The following is a 22,341-nucleotide window of genomic DNA, read 5'->3' on the forward strand; positions in this document are numbered from 1 at the left end:
TGTTTAAGAAACCATTCGCATGATTACTAATTGTGTGAACGGCGCCTTGTCTGTTCATCGCCTAGACAGAAGACTGCTGGGAACACCCTTGGTATGCTGTCTTGAGTTCCACGGAAGGAAAACAAGAAATTAATTACAAACAAACAAAAATCACAAAATATGTTTTCATTTAGGATCTCCTTTAAAGCTCTGAAGAAAAGGGATAAGGAAATGCACAAATCATCATAGGAATCTTATTGGAGACAGCTGGTCAAAATTCACATCTGAAATAGCAAAGAATCAAAACAGATAACACGTTTTCTAAAAAAAGAAAATAAAAAGGTATTTACTTACTCTACATTCTTGGTCCATTCTGGAGGGTTGCTCATAGTCATAAATACACAGTTGGTCAAAATAGTGCACATAATTAGCATGCTGAATAATGTAAGATGTGGTCAAGGAATGATGACCATTAAATCAGAGATCAGGTTATAAAACCAAGTTAATGACAGCACTCACTTTAAATAACCTCTTTTTAATAAAAGCAGTGGACACACACAACTTTTCAAGAGTTCCAACATTTTGCATGCAGCAGCAAAACAAAGAAAAAGAAAAGACAGAGATTTGTGTCACTCTTTTTAAAAAATAGATTCATAGTAGTATGAGCTTTTCTAGGGAAGAATCTGCTTTACCAGACTAATCTTCAGAAATTGCAGAAGTTGCTGCCCGGTCACTGTGGATGTGTCACTATCAAGAGGTTATGCTCTCCATTTGCTAGCAGGGTATAGGCATGTGTGTGACCCAAGACAGCACAGTATCTACCTGTAACTATATGAACCAGCCATACATACAACTGTGGCATTAGTTATTAAAAACCAGTTAGCCATTTATTGTCTCTTTCTATTTTCCGAATCTGGACATTTTTGTGGACTTTCTACAAGTTTCTGAAGACAGCCCAAAACTCTGAAATAACTCTTCCTTCCCTGTTAATGCTTCACTTAGTGGTTTAGCTTTCCAGATAAAAGATTTATCACAGATAAAAGATTACTCACAAGATACTCAATGGAAAATGTTGACATTAACATGGGCAAGGATAATGAATTTTCTCTGCTCCGTTCGCTCCAATTGCTTTCTCCTCCTCAAATCCCCCAGTCGCTTCTCATGTGCCCCTCCACCACAAAGTGCATGAAGGCGATCAGTGCCACCCAGTTACCTCTGAGATGCTTCTTTTAAAACAGGGGCTGCTGCCATCTGGCCCTCCCCGTGTCAAGTCCTGGTGGTACAAGCAGTGCTTGTGCCATTTTGGTAACCTGCACATGTAAATCTGGTGAGCTGCATGTTCCCCATCCCTGGTTTAGAACATCAACATTAATTAAGAAGCACTCCCTGAATAAACTGTGAGCAAAGATCTTGGTTCTTGCTGAATCTCTCAATATTGTCAAATGGTCATTCTTGAAAGGTACTGCTATAGTTCTAGATACATGCTGAAGTCCATCAACTACAAATGGTATTTTCTGGTCAATAAAGCTTTGAACTTGATCCTTCATGCTTTTAAAGCTAGTCTGGCAAACCTGTGCCCCTCCAGATATTGATGGACTCCAAATCCCACAATCCCTCCCCTTTGGCAATGGCGTGTGGGACTAATAGGACTTTCAGACCAACAACCTCATGAGCATAACAGGTCCCCCACCCTTGTTCTCAACATGCATGTGCTTTCAACTACCAACAAGGGACACTGGTTTACAACGTATCTGTAAACAGGACTGCCATTGTTGTTGTTTTCAAAATAGCACTGGAAAATACTTCAAATTTAATTCCAAACACTTAAAGGTAAACGACTTGAAAAGGATATGAATGTACCAAAATTTTAATAGCAATTTTTCTGAGAGGATTGAAAGGGGTTAAAATGTACAAGGCAGATGTGGCGCTGAATCGGAAAATTGCCTTCCCTCTGTTCAATACTATGAAGGTCTGGAAAACAAAAAAATAAAGCAGGATTAAAAAAAAACAATCATGTATTGTTCACAGATTATTTACTTCCTACACTTTGTTGCTTCGCTTATTTCAATGGAAGATGGAGCTTCTTGCTGACTCATCCCACTGTGCTTTTACAACTGAATTCAAGCCAATGACCCCTCAAGTTAATAGAATTATTATTATCAACAGCAAGACCGCTTAGAGTCGCTATTATTATTATTTTTGTCAAGGTGACCCAAGTAATCAGAGCACCTCATCCTAAAGGCAGCATCAAAGACCAATGATACATATGCACACAAAACTACTTTCCCATGAATTGATCATCTTCCTCCCAACCATTTTCCTAAAGTGGACTGAGCAAAGACACAAGAACTCATATTCTGGAGTGTGGTGAGGCAATCAACAAACACAAAAATTCAGCTGGTGACACACCACTATTGGCTTGGTGAACTGACTCATAGTTGATCTCTACAAGTGGCACAGGCCACAATAATTCAACAGCATCCATTCAAAACCTTCGCAGGAGGATGATAAATCACTGGGGCCTTGCGCTCCGGCACAGTCTCTGCAATCTTAGCGGAGAAAGATTCCACGGCAGGTCCCAGTACCTGCAGACACCAGATGGAGTTGACACCCCGTGCCATGGAATCTTGGGTATCAACCCGGAAGTACACCTGTCAGGGGCTGACTGCCGTTGCAGCTTCAAGGGCTTGAAGCAGCTGAACCTTGTCTTCACAGATGTAAGAGAGGCACTTTTCCTCCTTGGCATACTATAAAGAGGGAGAGGAACTGGAGAGGAACCTGCCACCAGAGGAACAACATATATTTGAATGGGAGATTTACTTACAACACATACTGCCTTGGCATTGGAGATGCAGCAGGAAGCAACAGAGAACTCTTTATGGGAGAAAATTCAGTGGCGAGTCAGGAAAGTACATTCCTTCTAAGAACAGGCAGAGCCGGCCCACTCATGACATGGGATGAAGCAGCTGCCTCAGGTGGTGGAAATGGAAGAGGCAGCACTCCCGCAAACACCCGCCAGACCACCACCACAGACGCAATCCAGGTAAGAGAAGAGGAGGCAGCAGTGGGGTGGCACAGCATTCCACCACCAGTTTTGCGGCTCATATACCCTTCCCCTGGGGGTGGAGAGGGCACAGCAGCAAAGAGCTGCAGAATGTGTTATTTCTCATCGAGTTGGCAAGATGGGAGGCATTCCAGCGCCCAGCTTTGTTGCTGGGTGGGAAGGGAGCTTCAGAAAGTGCTTCTCCTTGAAAAGGAGCAGTTTCTGAAGCTACACACACACACACACTTGGCTGGTGGGGATTGGTGAGGGTTCTCCTTTAAGAGGAGCCCTCACCAAGCCTTGCCACCAGGCCAGAAGGGAGCTTCGGAAAGGGCTTTTCCTTAAAAAGCAGTTTCTGAATTACACATACACACACAATGGGCCTGTGGGGCTTGGTGAGGGTTCTCCTTTAAGAGGAGCGCTCACCAAGCCTTGCCACCAGGCAGGAAGGGAGTTTTGGAAAGGGCCTCTCCTTAGGCTTTCCTCTCCCACAGCTCTGGAACGTCCCTGGGAACAGGTACTGAGGTAAGATGGAAGGGGGACCCCAGGACCCCAGGAAGACCTCAAAGGTGGGAAGAGGGCTAGGGAACTCTTGGTGGTGGGCAGAGGAGCTTGGGCCTCTGTATGAGCAGGAAACAGAAAGAACATGCATGTTGTCATTAAATAAAAAAAATGATTATGCAAACAGAGCAACATTTTGTGCAAGCCCAAATGTTTTCCAGCTGAAATCAAGTAGAAAGAGAGGGATTTCTGGTGAAATAAGTAAACAGTGAAACGGCATTAATGCAGTGGCCAAAATCCAGCCAGTCTTAACAAAACAACTCACTTTTTTATTGCTATAATAAGGGTCAAGGTCCTCCAAAGGTTCGGACACCATTCCTGGAGGAATGTCTCCATATATAAATGGAAGTGTTTTCCCTGCTTCCAAGTCACCATTTGGTTTTGGTCCATTTTCGTCATCAGCATCTGAATGATCTTGTTTGGGCTTTTTAGCTTTTTCCTCTGCACAGCGTTTTTCAATAGCTGCAAGAGATTCTCTAGTAAAATAGCGGAAGCTGTCAGGTCCTGGTGGTACCAGCAGTGCCTGTGCCATTTTTTCATCCTGCACATTTAAATTACTTTTAGCCTATTGCATAAGAATGACCTGAAAAAGAAAGAAGAATGCAGAGAGAGAGAGAGTGTGTTAGGGAAACATTCAGCATTAATGAACCCACTGCCAATTTTTACAAGCCTAAAATAGAACCTGTTTGAAATATATGCAAAACTTAGGCAGTCTTTGATATGTAGGTTGTGCTTTGTTATGTTTAAGATGATTGGCTATTCCCAGACTTCTATTCCTACAAAGGAAAATTATGCATATGAAGCAGGAGAAATGGATGCCTACGATGCGCTGTCTCAATGGCCAAGGTCAATTCCCCATTTCAGAGGTTCAGCAGGTCATGTGCAGAGCAGCTTCAGACATCCATGTGAATAAGCTCCACAGAGAGCCCTGGAAACCAAGCAGATTCATAAGTCTCTGGGGGTGTGCCTGATTAACAGCACTTGCCCAGCACTGGGGGAAAGGACCTCAGGGGTCATCTAGTCCAACCCCCTGCAATGCAGGAATCTCATCTAAAGCACCCCTGGCAAATGGCCATCCAACCTCTGCTTAAAAACCTCCACGGAAGGAGAGCCCACCACCATCTCATGGAAGTCTGTTCCACTGTCAAATAGCTTTTACTGTCAGCAAGTTCTTCCTGTTTAGTTGGATTACTCATTCTTGTAACTTGAAACCATTGGTCTGAGCCCTAGCCTTCAGAACAAGAGAAAACAAGCTTGTTCCATCCTCCATCTGATAGCCCTTTAGATATTTGAAGAGGCTATCCCATCTCCTCTCAGGCTCCTCTTTTTCAGGCTAAACATACCCAACTCTCTCAACCATTCCTCATAAGGCTTGGTTTCCAGACCCTTGATCATCTTTGTTGCCCTCATCTGCACACGTTCCAGCTTGTCAATATCCTTCTTAAATTGTGGTGCCCAGGACTGGACACAGTACTCTGACCAAAGCACAACAATACTATTACTTCTATTGATCTGGAAACCATATTTCTGTTGATGTGGCCTTGAACAGCATTCACTTTTTTATTGCTGCATTGCACTGTTGACTCATGTTAAGCTTGTGGTCTACTAAGCCCCCAAGATCCTTTTCACTAGCACGCCAGGTGTCCCCTATTTCTGCAGCTGGTTCTTCCTGCCTACGTGCGGAAACTTACATTTGTCTCTGTTGAAATTCATTTTGTTAGTTTTGGCCCTGTTATGCCTTTCTTCCTGAGGCAATCCTTTCTAACCACGTAGTCAAAGTTCAGGCATGGGGAGCCCTGACTATAGCACTAGATGCCCGGCCCGTAATGCAGAAGGAGATACAGGGTCTTCCTTTCTCAAACCACCTTGGTGTAAGTACTTTCACAGGACACACAGGAGGAAGGAAAGGCAGAATCTATACCAAGGGTAGAAAAGACAAAGGGCCCGAGACTGTAAGAGCGAAAAGATATCCACAAGGAAGTAGGAGAGGTATGTGAAGAGTTTAAACAAGGCTTGAGGTTAAATAGGCTCAAGATACAGGACTTTTAACTGTGCAGGGAGGGGCAAGGAATCCACATAGTGAGTGGATGTGAGTGGGAGTAAGCTCCCTATGAAATGTAATCGAATACCCGAGTGTGAAAATGTGTCCGACCTTTTTATCTCTGGGCAGTATCAGTTCTTGAAATGGAGCCACCAGAACTGCATGCGTATCCATTTGGGTGGGCTATGCAATGAACGACTGTGGGCTACGAAATCTTCTTTTCCTCAAGAGACAAAATGAAGTCAAGACAGCCCATCCTTAAAAGTGGTAGAAATCGAATGCTTCTCCTGTCAGCAGATTCTTGCCACTTTGGGATATGCAAGCTAGAAAACGTTTCTAGCTTCCAGTCACATCACCACCTGAATGACCTTGGGGAAACTAGGATAAAAAAAAGGAAGTTAACTTCACATATGGTGCCAGATGCCATTAACACAGATTGCTGGAAGTTCTCATTAACGTCTGTGATAATAAGGTAAAGGTAAAGCGACCCCTGACCGTTAGGTCCAGTTGCGAACGACTCTGGGGTTGCGCGCTCATCTCGCTTTATAGGCCGAGGGAGCCAGCGTTTGTCCGCAGAGAAGCTTTTGGGTCATGTGGCCAGCATGACTAAGCCGCTTCTGGTGAACCAGAGCAGCGCATGGAAACGCCATTTGCCTTCCCGCCGGAGCGGTACCTATTTATCTACTTGCACTTTGATGTGCTTTCGAACTGCTAGGTTGGCAGGAGCTGGGACCGAACAACGGGAGCTCACCCCGTCACAGGGATTCAAACTGCTGACCTTCTGATCGGAAAGCCCTAGGCTCAGTGGTGTAGACCACAGCGCCACCCGCATCCCTGCATTCTTGATGAACTGGTTTATCAAAGCCTTTATTGCAGGGTCGGGGAAGCTTTTCCAGTCAGAGGGCCACATTTCATCATGGGAAACTTTCTGGGGGCCGCATGACACTGGCAGGTGGAGTAAGAGGCAAAAGTGGCCAGAGCAAAGGGTGTGACTCATCCATGTAGAGTAAGCTACATTTGAACCATGCTAAAGTCAGAGCTTCCTACACTAAAGCACACACACACTTCTCTGAATCCTTCATCTGGGCAAGCAACAGGCATTGAAGGACAAGCAAAAAGCATGTGAGGAAAATATGGAGCAGTCTGGTGAGAGGTGCTGCCTGTTAGAGTCAATGCATAATGGCCAGAGCATGTACAAAACGTAGTCAAGATAGGGCCTGCTGAAGATTGTATATATTGACCAGGAAAAGTGCACAATTGTCTTTTCATGGTTAGATTATGTGCACAGTCTCCAAGGGACATGGTGAATGTGCACACTGACCAGTTATTATACACATTATCCACAAAACTTTCCTTACCCTTAACATGCACAGTAAACATCTCATACAGGAGGTATTCTTTTCAGTAATTGGGGACAATGGTCAGTAAACCATTCTCACCCATTGCACACCAGCAAATGGAAAGCATGCCAGTTTTATTTAATATAACAGTGTTTATTTTCAGTACCAAACCTTCTTGACTTAAATTGTGGAAATATGTTTCATTCTTCCTGGTTGTTTTAATTAGAATTGGGGGGCACACAAAAAACCTTAATGTGTATAGGCATTGGTTTGCTAAGAGAGTTCAATAACACCTAAAAGATGTCGTGCAGTGGCTGCAGCAGGCTTCCTAAAACAGATGCCCTCTAGCTGTTATTTGACTACTATTCCAATCAGCCCTAGCCAGCGCAGGCTTTCCTTTTTTCCTCACTTCATACAGAACACAACAAAATGCATCGGTAGAGAATCTATTGTGCTTTTTAATAGCCTGTGCAATGGCTTCTCACCCTCACATCTAAGAACGACAGAAATAAGTTCCTGCTTTGGATTTATTTTGTCCAGCTCTAATCTTTAGCTGTCTGCTTCTGTTATGTCTTCCTTGCCAAGTTGCAGTGCCTTTCGATGTAGTGCTTTTATTTAATATACTGTCACCAGCGAATTGGTACTGACAATGTCCATTTCTTCCAATGAGCTTTACTTTGCCAGCGAGATGTTCACACATAACCCAATACCAAGATGTGCTTCACTCATGGTTTTGCCCAGCCCTAGTTGGTTTCCCCTTGCCTTCTCTCCCAATAGCCACCTGAGATTCTGACTATAATTATGATAATGATAATGATAATGATAATTATTATTATTATTATTATTATTATTATTATTATTATTTATTTATTTATACCCCGCCCATCTGGTTGGGCTTCCCCAGCCACTCTGGGTGGCTTCCAACAAAATATAAAAATACAGTAATGCATCAAACATTAAAAGCTTCCCTAAACAGGGCTGCCTTCAGATGTCTTCTAAAAGTGTGGTAGTTGTTTATTTCTTTGACATCTGGTGGGAGAGCGTTCCACAGGGCGGGTGCCACTACCGAGAAGGCCCTCTGCCTGGTTCCCTGTAACTTGGCTTCTCGCAGTAAGAGAACCGCCAGAAGGCCCTCAGCGCTGGACCTCAATGTCTGGGTAGAACGATGGGGGTGGAGGCGCTCCTTCTGGTATACTGGACCGAGGCCGTTTAGGGCTTTAAAGGTCAGCACCAACACTTTGACTTGTGCTCGGAAATGTACTGGGAGCCATCTCAACAAATCTCCTGTACTGGCACAACCACACCACAGCACCAGCTTGCTAAATTGGCAGACTGCAACAACAGGGCATGCAACTCTCTTCAGAGATTTTCTGGTATTCTCTGCATGTCACTGGAGCTAAATCATTTCCCCTCATCTCAGACACTCCAAATGCTGTCTTGTAACAAGAAGTTCCTAACCCTTCTCTGGAATCCAAGTGGAACAAAATATTATCAATTCTCTGAAGATTCCTGCCAGGTTTTTTCTCTGAAGTCCTTTGTCACTGAAAATTATGACTATGGGACTAAAAGCACATGATCCCAGTCAAACACTCTGCTCAACGGCTCTGATGGAAATTCACCCTAAATGTATTAGTGACCAATACTTCTAGTAAATCATGATAGGGAAGAGCAGCATACACATTTTCTAAATAAATGATTTGGGGCATACGTATTAGGAATCTCACTTAGAAGTATGGCATGGGTCAAATTTTCAAGCCAATGTTCCCAACAGAACCTGACTGGAAAATTGGCTTTCTCTGCAACATTTGCTATCTTGTGTAGCAAACCTTCACTACTATGCAGGTTTAAGGAGGACTGCCATCTTACCAACTCTTTAGCCATGAAATGGGTTTGCGTTCAGCTTTCAAAGCAGAATGAGTATTGGAGACGAAACCGAAAATATGGGAGACATAACTCCCACAGGTCTAAATACTGTAAACTAGGAATTCAGAAGCCTGCCAACAAATAATAATATTTAGCATTTCCATAACACTTTTAGCATTTGAACAGAATGTAAACATAATCCAAGTTATTGCAAATGCCAGTTAACACACAAAAGAAGCAGAAGTCTCTTCCTCAAACTCTAAAAGGGGTTGTGGTTTATGGATTGCCCTTTTGAAAACACCCCTAAACTAGGGTTGCCATATTCCCAAAAGTGAAAAATTGGACAAAGTTGTTGAGCACACACCCCCATTATGTTTTTGACCTTATTTAAGCATTTTTATAGAAAATTAACCCTGCTTGCCATATGTCCGGGTTTTCATGGACATTTTGCAGATTCAGCAAAAAAACCAACCAGATGCCATTTTGACAGCCAGATTCCTGGACATGTCAGGGAAAACCCGGGTGTATGGCAGCCCTACCTAAACAGAACAGTGATGAACAATAGCATTTATTGTGTCACTGCTGTTTCAGTCCAAATTTCTCCACAAAGTTCTTCATAGGAACATTTCAACAGCAGGCAGAGTGTGATCTTCTTTAACTCCTTTTTAAAAAAACCCATAAAATTAATTAGAATTTACCTCAGAGTTTGCTAAAAGTGGAATTCAGATTATACCTGTTAGTTGTCATTGGTCTAAATCAGGGCTTCTTTTCAGCCAGAACTCACCAGAACTCAGTTCTGGAACCTCTCAGCTGGATGCCACTGCTGTTATAAGAGGACAAGGGAGGTGTTCATGGTGAGTTCTGGCACCTCTTTTTCTATAAAAATAGCAATGATCTAAATAATCCTCAGATTCACTAAGGTTTTTGTGAATTCAACACACACCTTGCCTGAATGAATCAGGGTGGGGTTTTTTGTTACCGCACTTCAACAACTACTAAGCATTTTGTGATCTCTGTTGCTTATGATGTTTTAAGCTTTTGTGCCAAACAATCTATATTCTCAGTTTCACAGTGAATTGTCTCCTGTAATCTCAACAATCTCAACAATTTGTGTGTTTGTGTGCCAAGGTCAAACAAGTATGCACAAAAATGACTCGGTATTTGTGTGAATTTATGTGTGTAAATGTAACATACTACTTTCAATATAAGTTTCATTGAACTCAATGAGACTTACTTTTGAGTAAACATTTTTAGCATCAGGATGCCTGAGTACCAATCCCATGATGCCATGTGGCATTATATTAAATATGCTTATGTGAAAACGACTAAGGTTTTATGCAGTTTTAATGCTACATATTCCATTAAAATAGGTTACCTCAAAGAAATAGACAAACTACGGAAACCCATAAAGAATTGGTCAACTTTTGATTCTACAATGGGATTTTGATGCAAATTTGTTACTCAAAGCTTAGGGGTGGGTAGTGACAGAATTTCTGCTACCAGATATCAGATCTGATACCTGGAAGCCAATGTTTCATCAACTTGGTCATTTTTTTATTTTGAGGCACACACACACACACACACACACACACACTTAACTGGCAACATCACCAATTATAAGAATGAAAATAATTACATCAATTCTAACTCCCACAATCACCTCAGATGTTAAGCAATGTGCAATTCCCTTTTCCTGTCTTAACTGAAAAGAAGCAGCAATAATTAGTGCATGTGATCAAATTTTGCAGTGCAGAAGATGAAATCACTTTATTTACATTTAAGACAGTCATCTTGAGAATTAGGAGGTGGGGAGAGAGAAAAAAATCAGGAAGACGTGTTGAACAGGCCTGTGGAAAATACTTGCTTAAATATGGAGCCACCATTTGGTACGAGTAATTATGAATAGCCAACTTGATTACTGGTTTTTTTAAAAAACTGCTTTAGACTCATAACACACTCCGTTCTATTGGCATGCTATGAGCCAGTTTGGATGTTACAACATATGACAGTGATATTCAAACATTGCAGTAGACGTAGGCAATAGAAGTGTGAGTTGCTCATATTCCTGTAAGCGCCCCCTTCTCTCAGGCTCTGAGATTTAAGGAGGAACAAAAGAAAGCTCTCGTTTCTCAGTTCCCATCTTGTACTATTTCCAGACGTAGTCCTCAAGAATAACTTGGTTGGCAAGGGATGCAGATTTAGAGAAATGAAATGCCTTCTGCTGAGAATACAGAGATCAGGCAAAGTTTAACTAAGACTAGGGATCGAATTTATCAGGATGCTTTGCGCAAATGGTCCATGAGTCAACCTAGGAGCAGAGGTCCAGAGATGGGCACCATATGAGAGTGGCAATCCTATACTTGGAACTCAAGCCAGACTTATTTCCACTAGGGTTTATTCATGTACAACCAAACACAAGATTTCAATCCTTTGCAGCCTCACTCCCTCACTGAGAAAGGGAAAATAAGATGTCATTGTGACCTGCCTCCCCCCCCCCTATGATCTACTTTGAGAGCAGCTGCTGCCAGAAGAATTTATAAACTGACTTTTTGTTGTTGTTGCAAAGATAGCCACAATTACTAAAGGATGGGTGGGTGGGAAAGCGGAGCGGGAAAGAGCAGGGTCCAGTGGCCTCAAGGGTAGGGATGGCACCAGTTCTACGGAGATACAGTGATACCTCTGGTTATGAACTTAATTCATTCCGGAGGTCTGTTCTTAACCTGAGGTACCACTTTAGCTAATGGGGCCTCCCACTGCTGCGCAATTTCTGTTCTCATCCTGAGGTAAAGTTCTTAACCCGAGGTACTTCTTCCGTGTTAGCAGAGTCTGTAACCCGAAGTGTTTGTAACCTGAGGTGTTTGTAACCTGAGGTACCACTGTAAATGAGAACAGGCCTCATTGATCAGAATGGGATGTGAATTAAAGGATCAAGCTTTAGATTACTATTTCACCACACAAGCACGAGACTGAGGCAGGATAATTTATCAGTCAAAGCACTAGATGAGGGCGTCTCGCCCTTTTATAGCAACAATATATCATACCCTGAGACTTTGTCCATGTGCTGATTTGTATAAGTATCATTATGAATAATAATAAAATTTGTATACTGCCCTTCATCTGCAGATCTCAGGGCAGTTCATGACATAAAGATACAATATAAAAAGCACGAAATTTAGATAGCAATGAACAATAAATATTCTCTGGGTAGCTTATAAACAAGAAACTATTTTTTAAAAATGATACCGTGTGTAGTATTTAAAATAAATGACAAGTGTTTTAAAAAATTGCCAATTTCCCCCTCTTTACTAGCATAAATGGTTTAAAAGATTAAACTATGCTAGGCCGTAGACACCCAAGGTTAGCTTAAAGTGCAATTAAAAAGCCGGGTAAATACAAGGGTGATCTTCACCCTTGTAATCTTCTCACTGGAAATTGTTTCTTGTTTTGCTACCACTCTTATGAAGTTTTGCTGATTGGTGTTTTGCTTTTGTACAGTGACGTCTATTTAAATCCATCCACAAACCACATTGGAAACATAGGCTAAGCTAAATAAATAAGCATTGCCTCAATATGTGAAAACTGTTAGGCTGACCCAGTGCCTCTTGAAACATATGGCTGAGCCTCATGTTATGATGCTAGCCTACAACAAGCTGTGATGGGAACGCCAGCACTCTCCTGCATTCCCAGGTTTCTGATTGGATGGGGATGCGTGGCAAAATTGTCCTTGCCGCGCTGCAGGATATGATAAACTACTGGTTTATCACATAGTTGTTGCGTGCATGCTACTACAACTCGGTGTATGGTTGTCTGTACTCACTCTCTGGGCCTTGGGACCATGCCATTATATGTGTGAATACAGTGGTACCTCGGGTTAAGTACTTAATTTGTTCCAGAGGTCCGTACTTAACCTGAAACTGTTCTCAACCTGAAGCACCACTTTATCTAATGGGGCCTCCTGCTGCTGCCGTGCCACCGGAGCACGATTTCTGTTCTCATCCTGAGGCAAAGTTCTTAACCTGAAGCACTATTTCTGGGTTAGCGGAGTCTGTAACCTGAAGTGTATGTAACCTGAAGCATATGTGTCAGAGCTGCTACCAGGTCCCAGCTCACATAGGACCACGCCACACAGCGTCCACTTTAAAAGAGTCTTTATTGAGTTACAGGTTTCATTTCCGAACTGCAGCGTGCAGCTCTACACCTTCTGCCCTAGGTCGGCGAAGACCCATCTGAGTCCCCGCCTCTTGCACACCAGCTTAATACCCTAGCCTTGCTCCACCTCCTTCGCCTCTCCCTACGTCTCTGGGTCCTTCTGCCCCCCTGGGACTCCTCCCTTCTACTCTCCTCTGACGCTGACCCCCCTGATCCTTCCGCTTCCTTTCGGCGGGCTTTGGGACCTGGTTCACTCTCCGGGCTGCTTACTGCTCCAGCTTCCGCTGCATTTGAACTTGGCGCGCGCGCCCAACTCTCTACTTTCCTCTTGACCGTTGCCTCGCTCTCTGAGGAGGGCGTGACCACCCCTGACTCGTGCCCTCCCTCCTGCTGACGGCCTCCGGAACCCGATGCCTGGCTGCCTTCCTCCCTGCTGCTCTCAGTCTTGAGCGTAGGTCCCGACTTCCAGCTGCTGCTCTCTGAATCTCCTCTGTTCCCTTCCTCCTGGGGTGTCCCCCCGGATCCCCCCCTTGCTCTGCTCACTGGGGCTCCCTTTTGGGAGTCCTCTGACTCACTGCTTAGGCTTGGAGATCTCGGGTCGTCATCATCACTCATTCTCCCTTCGGTTTCCTCCCCCTCGCTCTCTGTTTCCACCCTTCTCTGCGTCTCTGCTTCTGAACCCCTGACATCCATCCCCCCCTCGAAGCCCCCCCTTCCCCCCTCCCCGCTGTCAGGTGTGGGTGCTGGGTGCTCCATCATCATGGGAGGGAATGCTGGATACAGGTCGCTCCCCGTGGGTGGCCGCCAACTGAAGACCTCCGAGTCTTCCCCCTCGCGGCCGTCGACGTTGACTTGTTGCTCTTCCATCTCTGTACCGCCGTGCTCGAACCCGAGGTCCTCCCCGAACACGTCCATGTCAGTCTCTGCGTCGGTCGCTCGACCTGGCATCTCCCGCCACTTCCTGCGCCATTGCTCCTCTGGTCGATCGTCCCACCAATACGAGATGCCTGATGCCGAACCTGCCGGTGAACCTTCTGGGGAACGGGTGCTCCGTGCGGGTTCCCCTTCTGAGTCGAATCCATGGAACGTGCTGGAAGAAAGTGTGGGTGTGAACAACCAGTCGTCGAAGAAGCTCGCTGGCATGGGTTTGTGCGGGAAGAGGGCATGAAACTCGTCCTTGAGCAGGGGTTCCTCCAAAGCGTAGTCTGGTACCCAGCTATTGGCGCTGGCCCGGGTGCCCTCTCTGGCTAAGAGGTATTCGACTCCCTCTTCCCCCCATCTGGAGTCCAAAATCTCCGTGACCTCGTTGATGTGGTCCTGGTGCTTCACCCCCCGCGTCTCCGTCCGTTCCCGGAGCGGACTTGGCGCCGTCCCTGGCTCCTGGAACCTGTGAGGTGCCTTGTAGGGAGTGAGCACCGACCTGTGGAACACCGGATGCATTCTGGAACCCTCCGGCAGCGCCAGTCGGAAGGCTACCGGGTTGATCTGCGCTTCGACTTGGTACGGACCGATCTGCTTGTGCCCCAACTTCTTCTTGGCAAGTGACCTGGTCGGCACTGCGTGGGCTGCCAACCAGACCCAGTCTCCCACTTGGATCACTTCGCCAACCCGCCTGTGCTTGTCAGCTTGCACCTTGTAGGCGTGCTTAGCTAGCTCCAGCTGCCGTCTGAGTTGATCGTGGACCGCCTGCAGCTCTGACGCGAACGCGTCCGCCGTCTGTGGTTCTCCTTCCCCCACTCTCTCCAGTCCCGGGAAGGTTCTGGGATGCCTCCCATTGTTGGCAAAGAACGGCGTCACTCCTGTGGACACGTGCTTCGTGTTGTTGTAAGCGAACTCGGCTAGCGGCAGGTAATCCACCCACGTCGCAGGCTGTTGATTGGCATAGCATCTCAGGTACTGCTGCATGATGGCATTGACCCTCTCTGCTTGCCCGTTGGTCTGCGGGTGTCTTGCTGATGCCAGATTGACCTTGACATTTAGAAAACCCATCAGCTTCTGCCAGAAAGACGAGATGAACTGGCGTCCGCGGTCGGACAGGATAGACCGTGGCAGGCCATGCACTTTGAACACGTGATCTATGAACAGTTTGGCGGTTTGTTCCGCCGTGGCCACCTTCGCACACGGAATGAAATGTGCCATCTTGGTGAACAAGTCCACCACCACTAGCACAGCTGTCTTGCCTCTCGAGCTGGGTAAATCCGTCACAAAGTCCAGGGCCACCCTCTCCCACGGTTCAAACGGCGTTTGCAGCGGTTCTAACAGTCCCGCCGGTGGTCTGTGTACCGACTTGGCCCTCTGGCAGGTGTCGCACCTCGCGACGTAGTCCGCGACCTCCCCTCTCAGCCTGGGCCACCAGAAGTCTCTCGCGACTAATTCCATCGTTTTCTCTGTGCCAAAGTGACCGGCCGTGGGTGCGTCGTGCAACTGTTGCAGTACCTTGGCGCGAAGGTCGTCTCCTGGTACATAGACAGCCCCTTTGCGTAGGAGCAAGCCGTCCCGCACCTGGAACTCGTCCGTGGTAGCCGTGCCTCTGAGCAGTTCCGCCATCTTGTCTTGCGCGAATGAGTCGTCCCGCAATGCACGTCGCACCGCATCCAGGTCTACTGTAGCTGAGGCACACGCCCACGCCGTCGGTGCGAAGATGTGCATGGCCGCCGCTGGCGTCACCTCTTCTAGGTATTGCGGTTTTCGGGACAGTGCATCCGCCATGATGTTGGTGTCGCCTGGGACGTACTCTATTCGGAAATTGAAGTCAGCAAAGAACTCCGCCCAACGTATCTGCCTCTGGTTCAGGAACTGAGCCGTGCGCCAGTGCTCCAGATTCTTGTGGTCCGTGCAGACCTGCACCGTGTGCTTGGCGCCGATTAGGAAGTGCCTCCACGCCTTGAAAGCTGCATGAATGGCCAGCAACTCCCTGTCCCAGATGGTGTAGTTCTGCTCCGACTTGCTGAGCTTTCTGGAGTAGAACGCTCCCGGCCGCCACACCCCCTGCGGGTCTCGCTGCAGCAGAACAGCTCCCACGGCTCTGTCTGACGCGTCTGTCTCTACCCTCAACGGTTTACTGGGGTCGATATGCAGCAGTTGCTTCTCCGATGCGAAGAGATGCTTGAGCGCTTGAAAGGACTGCTCCGCCTGCTCCGTCCAGATGAATTTCTTTTTTTTGGAGCTGAGCGTGTCCGTAATTGCTGCCGTCTGCATCGCGAACCCCTTGATAAACTTGCGATAGAAGTTGGCGAAGCCGACAAACCGCTGGACCTCCTTCCGGTTGCGCGGGCTCTTCCAATCCAATACCGCACGAACCTTGGTGCTGTCCATGGCTATCCCCTTGTCCGACAACTTGTATCCCAGGAAATCCACCTCCGTCGTGTCGAACTGGCACTTCTCCAGCTTGGCGTACAGTCTATGTTGTTGCAACCTGCTGAGCACCTCCCTCACGTCTCGGTCGTGAGCTTGCTGCGAGTCCGAGAAAATCAGGATGTCATCCAGGAAGCAGACGCATGTTTTGTAGAGGAGTCCCTCCAACACGTGATGCATAAAAGCTTGAAAACAGTGAGAGCCATTTTGTAATCCAAAGGGCATAACCCTGTACTCGTAGGTGCCCAGCGGTGTGAACATGGCCGTCTTCCACTCATCGCCCTCCCGCATGCGGATGAGATTGTACGCCCCTCGTAGGTCCAACTTGGTGAACACGCGTCCCTTGCGCACCGTCGCGAGGAGGTCGTCAATCCTGGGCATGGGGTAATCAGACGGTTTGGTCATCTGGTTCAAAAGGCGGTAGTCCACAACGAGTCTTTTTTGGGGCGTGTCTTTCTTTTTCACGAAGAAAACGGGACTGCCCCCCACTGCCTTGGACTCTCTGATGAAGCCACGCTCCAGATTATGCTCGATGAACTGTTTGAGTTCCTGCATTTCATCTTCAGACATGGAGTATAGCCGCCCCTTCGGCAGCGTCGCCCCCGGTAGGAGGTCAATCTTGCAGTCATATGGCCGGTGAGGGGGTAGCTTGTCCGCCTCCTTCTCGCAGAAGACCTCCAAAAAGTTCGCGTATTTGTGGGGGACCGCTTGCAACGTTCCCAACTGCAGTTGTGATTCCTCCTCCTCTCCCTCCCGTCGGGGCAGGATGCAGTGTTCTGCGCAATAAGAGGAGCCGAAGATCAGTTGTCTCTGGTACCAAGCCAGTGTCGGACTGTGCCTGTCCAGCCAACTCATGCCCAACACAATGGGCGTGTCCGACAGTTGGGTGACATTAAAACTGATGACTTCCCTGTGGTTGCCAAGGCGCATCACCATTGGTGGCGTCTGCTTCACCACCTGCCCCCCTAGCAACTCTCTGCCATCCACTGTGACGACTTGCAGGGGCAGAGTGGCAGGCAATAGCTGTATAGCGTGCTGCTCCACAAAGCTCTGCGCTATAAAGTCTGCGTTGCTTCCAGAATCCACAGAAAGCGGCACTTCGATAGTGACGCCGTTGGGTAGCTGGAGAGACGCTGTGAGCTGCACTACTGGTTTGGGTGGGAGGGGATCCGTGGGTTGCAATATCGCTGGGGACTGCTTCACAGATGCGTCTGGCTGGGCCCCAGTGCCTCCGTCTCCAGCCAGACATCGTCGTTTCCCTGCTGTGGTTCTCCTTGCTGCGTTGCTGCAGTCACCATTGCTGAGGCTGCAGTGTGCTTGTGGAGCCTCCGGGGACACTCCTTCGCCAAATGGCCTGGATCCTCGCAGATGTAACACTTCCTGTTCCCTCTAGGAGGCTTCGCTTTCACTGCTGCCGGTGCTAGGGCTCTGGCTGCTGACTGAGCCCTTGCACCTCCAACCTCCATCGGTTCCCCTCCCCCTCCTGGCGGAGGTGTGGATTGCGCACGCGCTGCTTCCCTCGGAACGAAAGAGAAACTTCTCGCTGCTTCGCGCCCTCCACGTCCTTCATCTCTGCACCATGGACGTTCTTCCAGCCTCACCCCCACAGTCAGCGCCCTTTGGACCACCTCCTGCGTGCTTCGGGGCCTCTCCCCCCTCGCAATTTCATCCTTAACCGCAGAACTTAGACCCTCCCAGAAGAGGTCTCTGACAGGGGGCGAATCCCGATCCCATTCTAAAGCACTGACCAGCGCAAAAAATCGGGCGTGATACTGCCGGACGCTCGCCCTCCCTTGTTTTAGTCCATGAATCTCCCGTCTGGCAAGATCCACATCAATAGTAGACAAAAAACACGCATCCATCGCTTTGATAAAGGCATCTGCATTCTGAAGCGCCGGATCTTTATCCCTCCACAAATTGCGCAGCCAGGCTTTGGCATCCCCATGCAAATGGGACAATATGAACCCCACCTTCTCTTCCTCATCTCTAAAGTCTTTTGCCAGCAGTTGCAGTGCGCACATTACGTCTGCTCTAAAATTAGGGTACTGTTGCAAAGTCCCCTCGAAGTGAGCCACAAGCCCTCCTGCTCTCCGTGCCAATCCCACGCCCTCCGGTCTGGGTCCCGGTTGCCCTTGCTTAACAAGCATTTCAAACCTGGCGTGTAGGTCTCTGTAGGCGGCTGTAGTCTCCTCCTCCCGTTTCTTGGAAGCCAATACCTCTGAGGACAACTGGGTCACTGCCTCTTGCAGCGCGGAGATCCTCTGTTCTTCCGTCATCTTGCTAACCTTTGTGAGCTTGCTTACAGACACCCCTCTTCCTCCCCTAGCGGCTTCTGCTCCCGCTGCGAGGTTTCAGGTTTCTGAAGCTTTGAAGAGATGGGTCTTACTGTCAGAGCTGCTACCAGGTCCCAGCTCACATAGGACCACGCCACACAGCGTCCACTTTAAAAGAGTCTTTATTGAGTTACAGGTTTCATTTCCGAACTGCAGCGTGCAGCTCTACACCTTCTGCCCTAGGTCGGCGAAGACCCATCTGAGTCCCCGCCTCTTGCACACCAGCTTAATACCCTAGCCTTGCTCCACCTCCTTCGCCTCTCCCTACGTCTCTGGGTCCTTCTGCCCCCCTGGGACTCCTCCCTTCTACTCTCCTCTGACGCTGACCCCCCTGATCCTTCCGCTTCCTTTCGGCGGGCTTTGGGACCTGGTTCACTCTCCGGGCTGCTTACTGCTCCAGCTTCCGCTGCATTTGAACTTGGCGCGCGCGCCCAACTCTCTACTTTCCTCTTGACCGTTGCCTCGCTCTCTGAGGAGGGCGTGACCACCCCTGACTCGTGCCCTCCCTCCTGCTGACGGCCTCCGGAACCCGATGCCTGGCTGCCTTCCTCCCTGCTGCTCTCAGTCTTGAGCGTAGGTCCCGACTTCCAGCTGCTGCTCTCTGAATCTCCTCTGTTCCCTTCCTCCTGGGGTGTCCCCCCGGATCCCCCCCTTGCTCTGCTCACTGGGGCTCCCTTTTGGGAGTCCTCTGACTCACTGCTTAGGCTTGGAGATCTCGGGTCGTCATCATCACTCATTCTCCCTTCGGTTTCCTCCCCCTCGCTCTCTGTTTCCACCCTTCTCTGCGTCTCTGCTTCTGAACCCCTGACAATATGTAACCCAAGGTACCACTGTACTGTCTTTCCAGGCTAATTGGTCACCCTTCTTATAGTCTCCAGTCCACAGCAAGGTTTGCCCTCCTCACCAGCAATTAATATAAATGCCAAACGTCACACTACTACCTTTGAACGAAGACGTAAAGAGCCATCCTGAAAATATGGTAGGCCCATGCCCTGAGCTGATCATCTGGATATCTTAAGTATCCTAGCAGTAATAATTCACACTCAGGATAAAAATCTGACAGAGAGCAGACATAACTAATTAGCGATGGGCTCCCATCACTGATCCATGCTGCTTATGACACATTTTCTTACTCTTGCCCTTGGCTAAAAAAGAAACCAAGACATTTTGTAGACTAAAGGCTGCTCGTAGACACAGACGTCAATACAGACATGTAGGCCACAGTTTCCAAGCCTGTGCTCCAGAGTAGAAGGACCTCAAAAAGTCAACTACAGAGATGTCTGGAATTAAGCAGCTGGACAAAATGAAACAGTAAACTTTGGTACAAAGGGATAAAGAACCACAAAGCGCAATCAACTTCATAATACAGGCAGGCTAGAACGGCAAATAGCTCAAGAGAAAACTGACATTCCTTGGGCTTCTTTTTTCCATGCTTCCCAAGATATGAAGATCCATGACAAGCAAACTGTGGTAAGGTGTCAGTACAAGCAAAACCAGAAGTATTTAAATCCATATTGACAACAACATGAAGTATAAAACTGTCTGTCACCTCCTATTATTTAGTGCAGTCAGGAAATATCTGTAGGTGATCCCTACTCGAAGCTGTCAGATGTTGTACAAAAACGAAGTTAATTAATCCTCACAGCCTTATGTTATTTAATAATTATCCATAAAGGCTACTCTTCAAGTAATCTCAGTCTAGGCCATCATTTGGGAAACTCCTGTTGCTTGGCCAGGACAGCCCCCTATTCTGGCAACACCCTGTAATACACCTTTTATTCCAAAGCTAATGTGAAGAAAACAATCATTTCTATATCACAGCCTTCCAGGAGAACAAAACAAACAAACAAACAAAATAAGACACAATTCTATTTAATTTACAAGCCCACAAATTCAACACCCACAGGTAAAATTGATCTGATTTTGTCAGCTACATGGCCCAGCCCATGCTTTTGGATTCAAAGCTGCGTTACTTAGTTACAACAAATAATTATTAATATTGTCAAAGGAAGTACATCAATCAACTCAGAGGGCATAACTGTTAAAATATTTGTGATAGCTTGCTTTTTAATAGAACTTGCCAGGCAACTGGGGTGGGGGAAGAGTTCATATTATGGCCTGAAACGGGGCCTTCTCTCTTCATCTTAATACCCTATTCCTCCCCTCAAAAAACATATCTAACCATGTTAAATATATAGATATGATGCATATTATTGCAACATCCAGAAATATTAGGACATGGGATTCATATTCTGAAAGCTACACGTCTGAAAATAGTATACAAGAGATAAATACTATATATACATTTCCTCCCTGTGACACATGGATGTATGAGCTCCATAGACATACTAAAACTGATCAGAATGAAATGAAACAAAATACTAACCCTCGGTAGTTCATTTTCTTCCCCCTTAGGAGCAACATGACCTCCACCATAGATCTAATGCACTCCCTGGGTTTATTTATTGAATTAAATCCACATTTTACCAGTTGATCCCATCCACAGGGATGAGGGGGGGGGATGTAATATTTACAGTACAGGCCACTGTAAGCTTTCACAGCACAGTTGTATGCATGTCTACTCAGGCGTAAGCCCTTGGGAAGTCAATTGGGCTTACTCTCAAGTAAGCATGTATCAGATTGCAGGCTTAAGAAGGTAGAAGGGGGAAAGGGGACACACACACACACACACACACACACACACACACACGATCACAACTACACAACAGCTCAGCATCACAACTGGGCAATTCAAAATGGCTTTAAATTCTCCCCGGTTCCCCTTTTGATTTATCTGTAAAACAACCGGAGGCTAAAATCGGATCCAGTGTTTTCTGTGAAGATGTCAGGTTGCTAGGAGCCCAGCGCCTAGCCTGAGCAAACGGCTTGCCAGCTTACCTGATGAAAAGGGAGTGACACAAATCACAGCACAGCATCCAGCCAGCAGGACCGTGCAAAAGGCTTCTTTATTGTAATGATCCAGGTCTCTGACTATAACGCTTTGGACGTATGGATGCATAGATGTGTTCACTGTGATTTCTGCATGCTCAGTGGAGGAAAAAAAAAAAGGAAAACACAGAGACCTTTCCAGAATCCTCTTTGCTTCTGCCTCCGCTTCCTGTTCTCAGCCTCACTCTATGGTACCCAACATATATCAGAAAACAGCTTATTAGGAGGTGGGGAGGAGGAAAGCGGGGGGAGAGGAGGAGAGACAGAAAAGAGAAAGGGGGGGGGAGAGGCAGCACCTAACGTGGCAGCTCCACCTACTGGCACAGAGAATGAATAAATGAGAAGTACCGGTTTTTAAAAGCTAGCCTTGAATCAACAGCTTTGTAGCTGTGTTCCTCCCGGCAATGCACACACACACACACACACACACACAGCCAGATTGACTGAAAAGACAAGACAGCAACAGATACTGCAGAATATCTTTCATCTGAAATACTCTGGCTGCCAAAGCTCTCAGCAAAATCCTTTTTTCTTTCTCTTTTTTGCCATGCACACATGACATGGCCTTTGCTACAGGAACATGCAAGAAAGTAGGCCAAATATTTCAGAGCTTCCTCACCAGGTGTGGTCCTCCCGTTTGAGGTTACCTTTCCATCACCCACGCATTATGGACTACTCTACTGCCTAATCATTTTCTTTTTAAAAAATAATAATTATGCCACAAAGAGG

At 46.9% G+C, this 22,341-nt stretch overlaps 1 protein-coding gene across 1 annotated transcript in view; it reads right to left on the reverse strand.

The window, feature by feature from the left end:
- The window catches only part of LOC309540030 (sodium channel protein type 2 subunit alpha-like), a 76,894-nt gene extending 55,031 nt beyond the window's left edge, over nt 1-21,863 (reverse strand). Inside the window, exons 1-5 of the mRNA XM_082236614.1 lie at nt 21,562-21,863; nt 5,736-6,002; nt 3,849-4,166; nt 1,830-1,950; nt 334-421 (exon numbers count right to left, since the gene is read on the reverse strand). Of these exons, the coding sequence (XP_082092740.1) occupies nt 334-421; nt 1,830-1,950; nt 3,849-4,115 (476 nt within the window). The 5' untranslated portion in view covers nt 4,116-4,166; nt 5,736-6,002; nt 21,562-21,863. The remainder of the gene's footprint in view (nt 1-333; nt 422-1,829; nt 1,951-3,848; nt 4,167-5,735; nt 6,003-21,561) is intronic.
- Nucleotides 21,864-22,341: the final 478 nt, after the last annotated feature.

The sequence above is a fragment of the Podarcis vaucheri genome (assembly GCF_965113315.1).
Source record: "Podarcis vaucheri genome assembly, chromosome: 1".
NCBI classification, from domain to species: Eukaryota; Metazoa; Chordata; class Lepidosauria; order Squamata; family Lacertidae; genus Podarcis; species Podarcis vaucheri.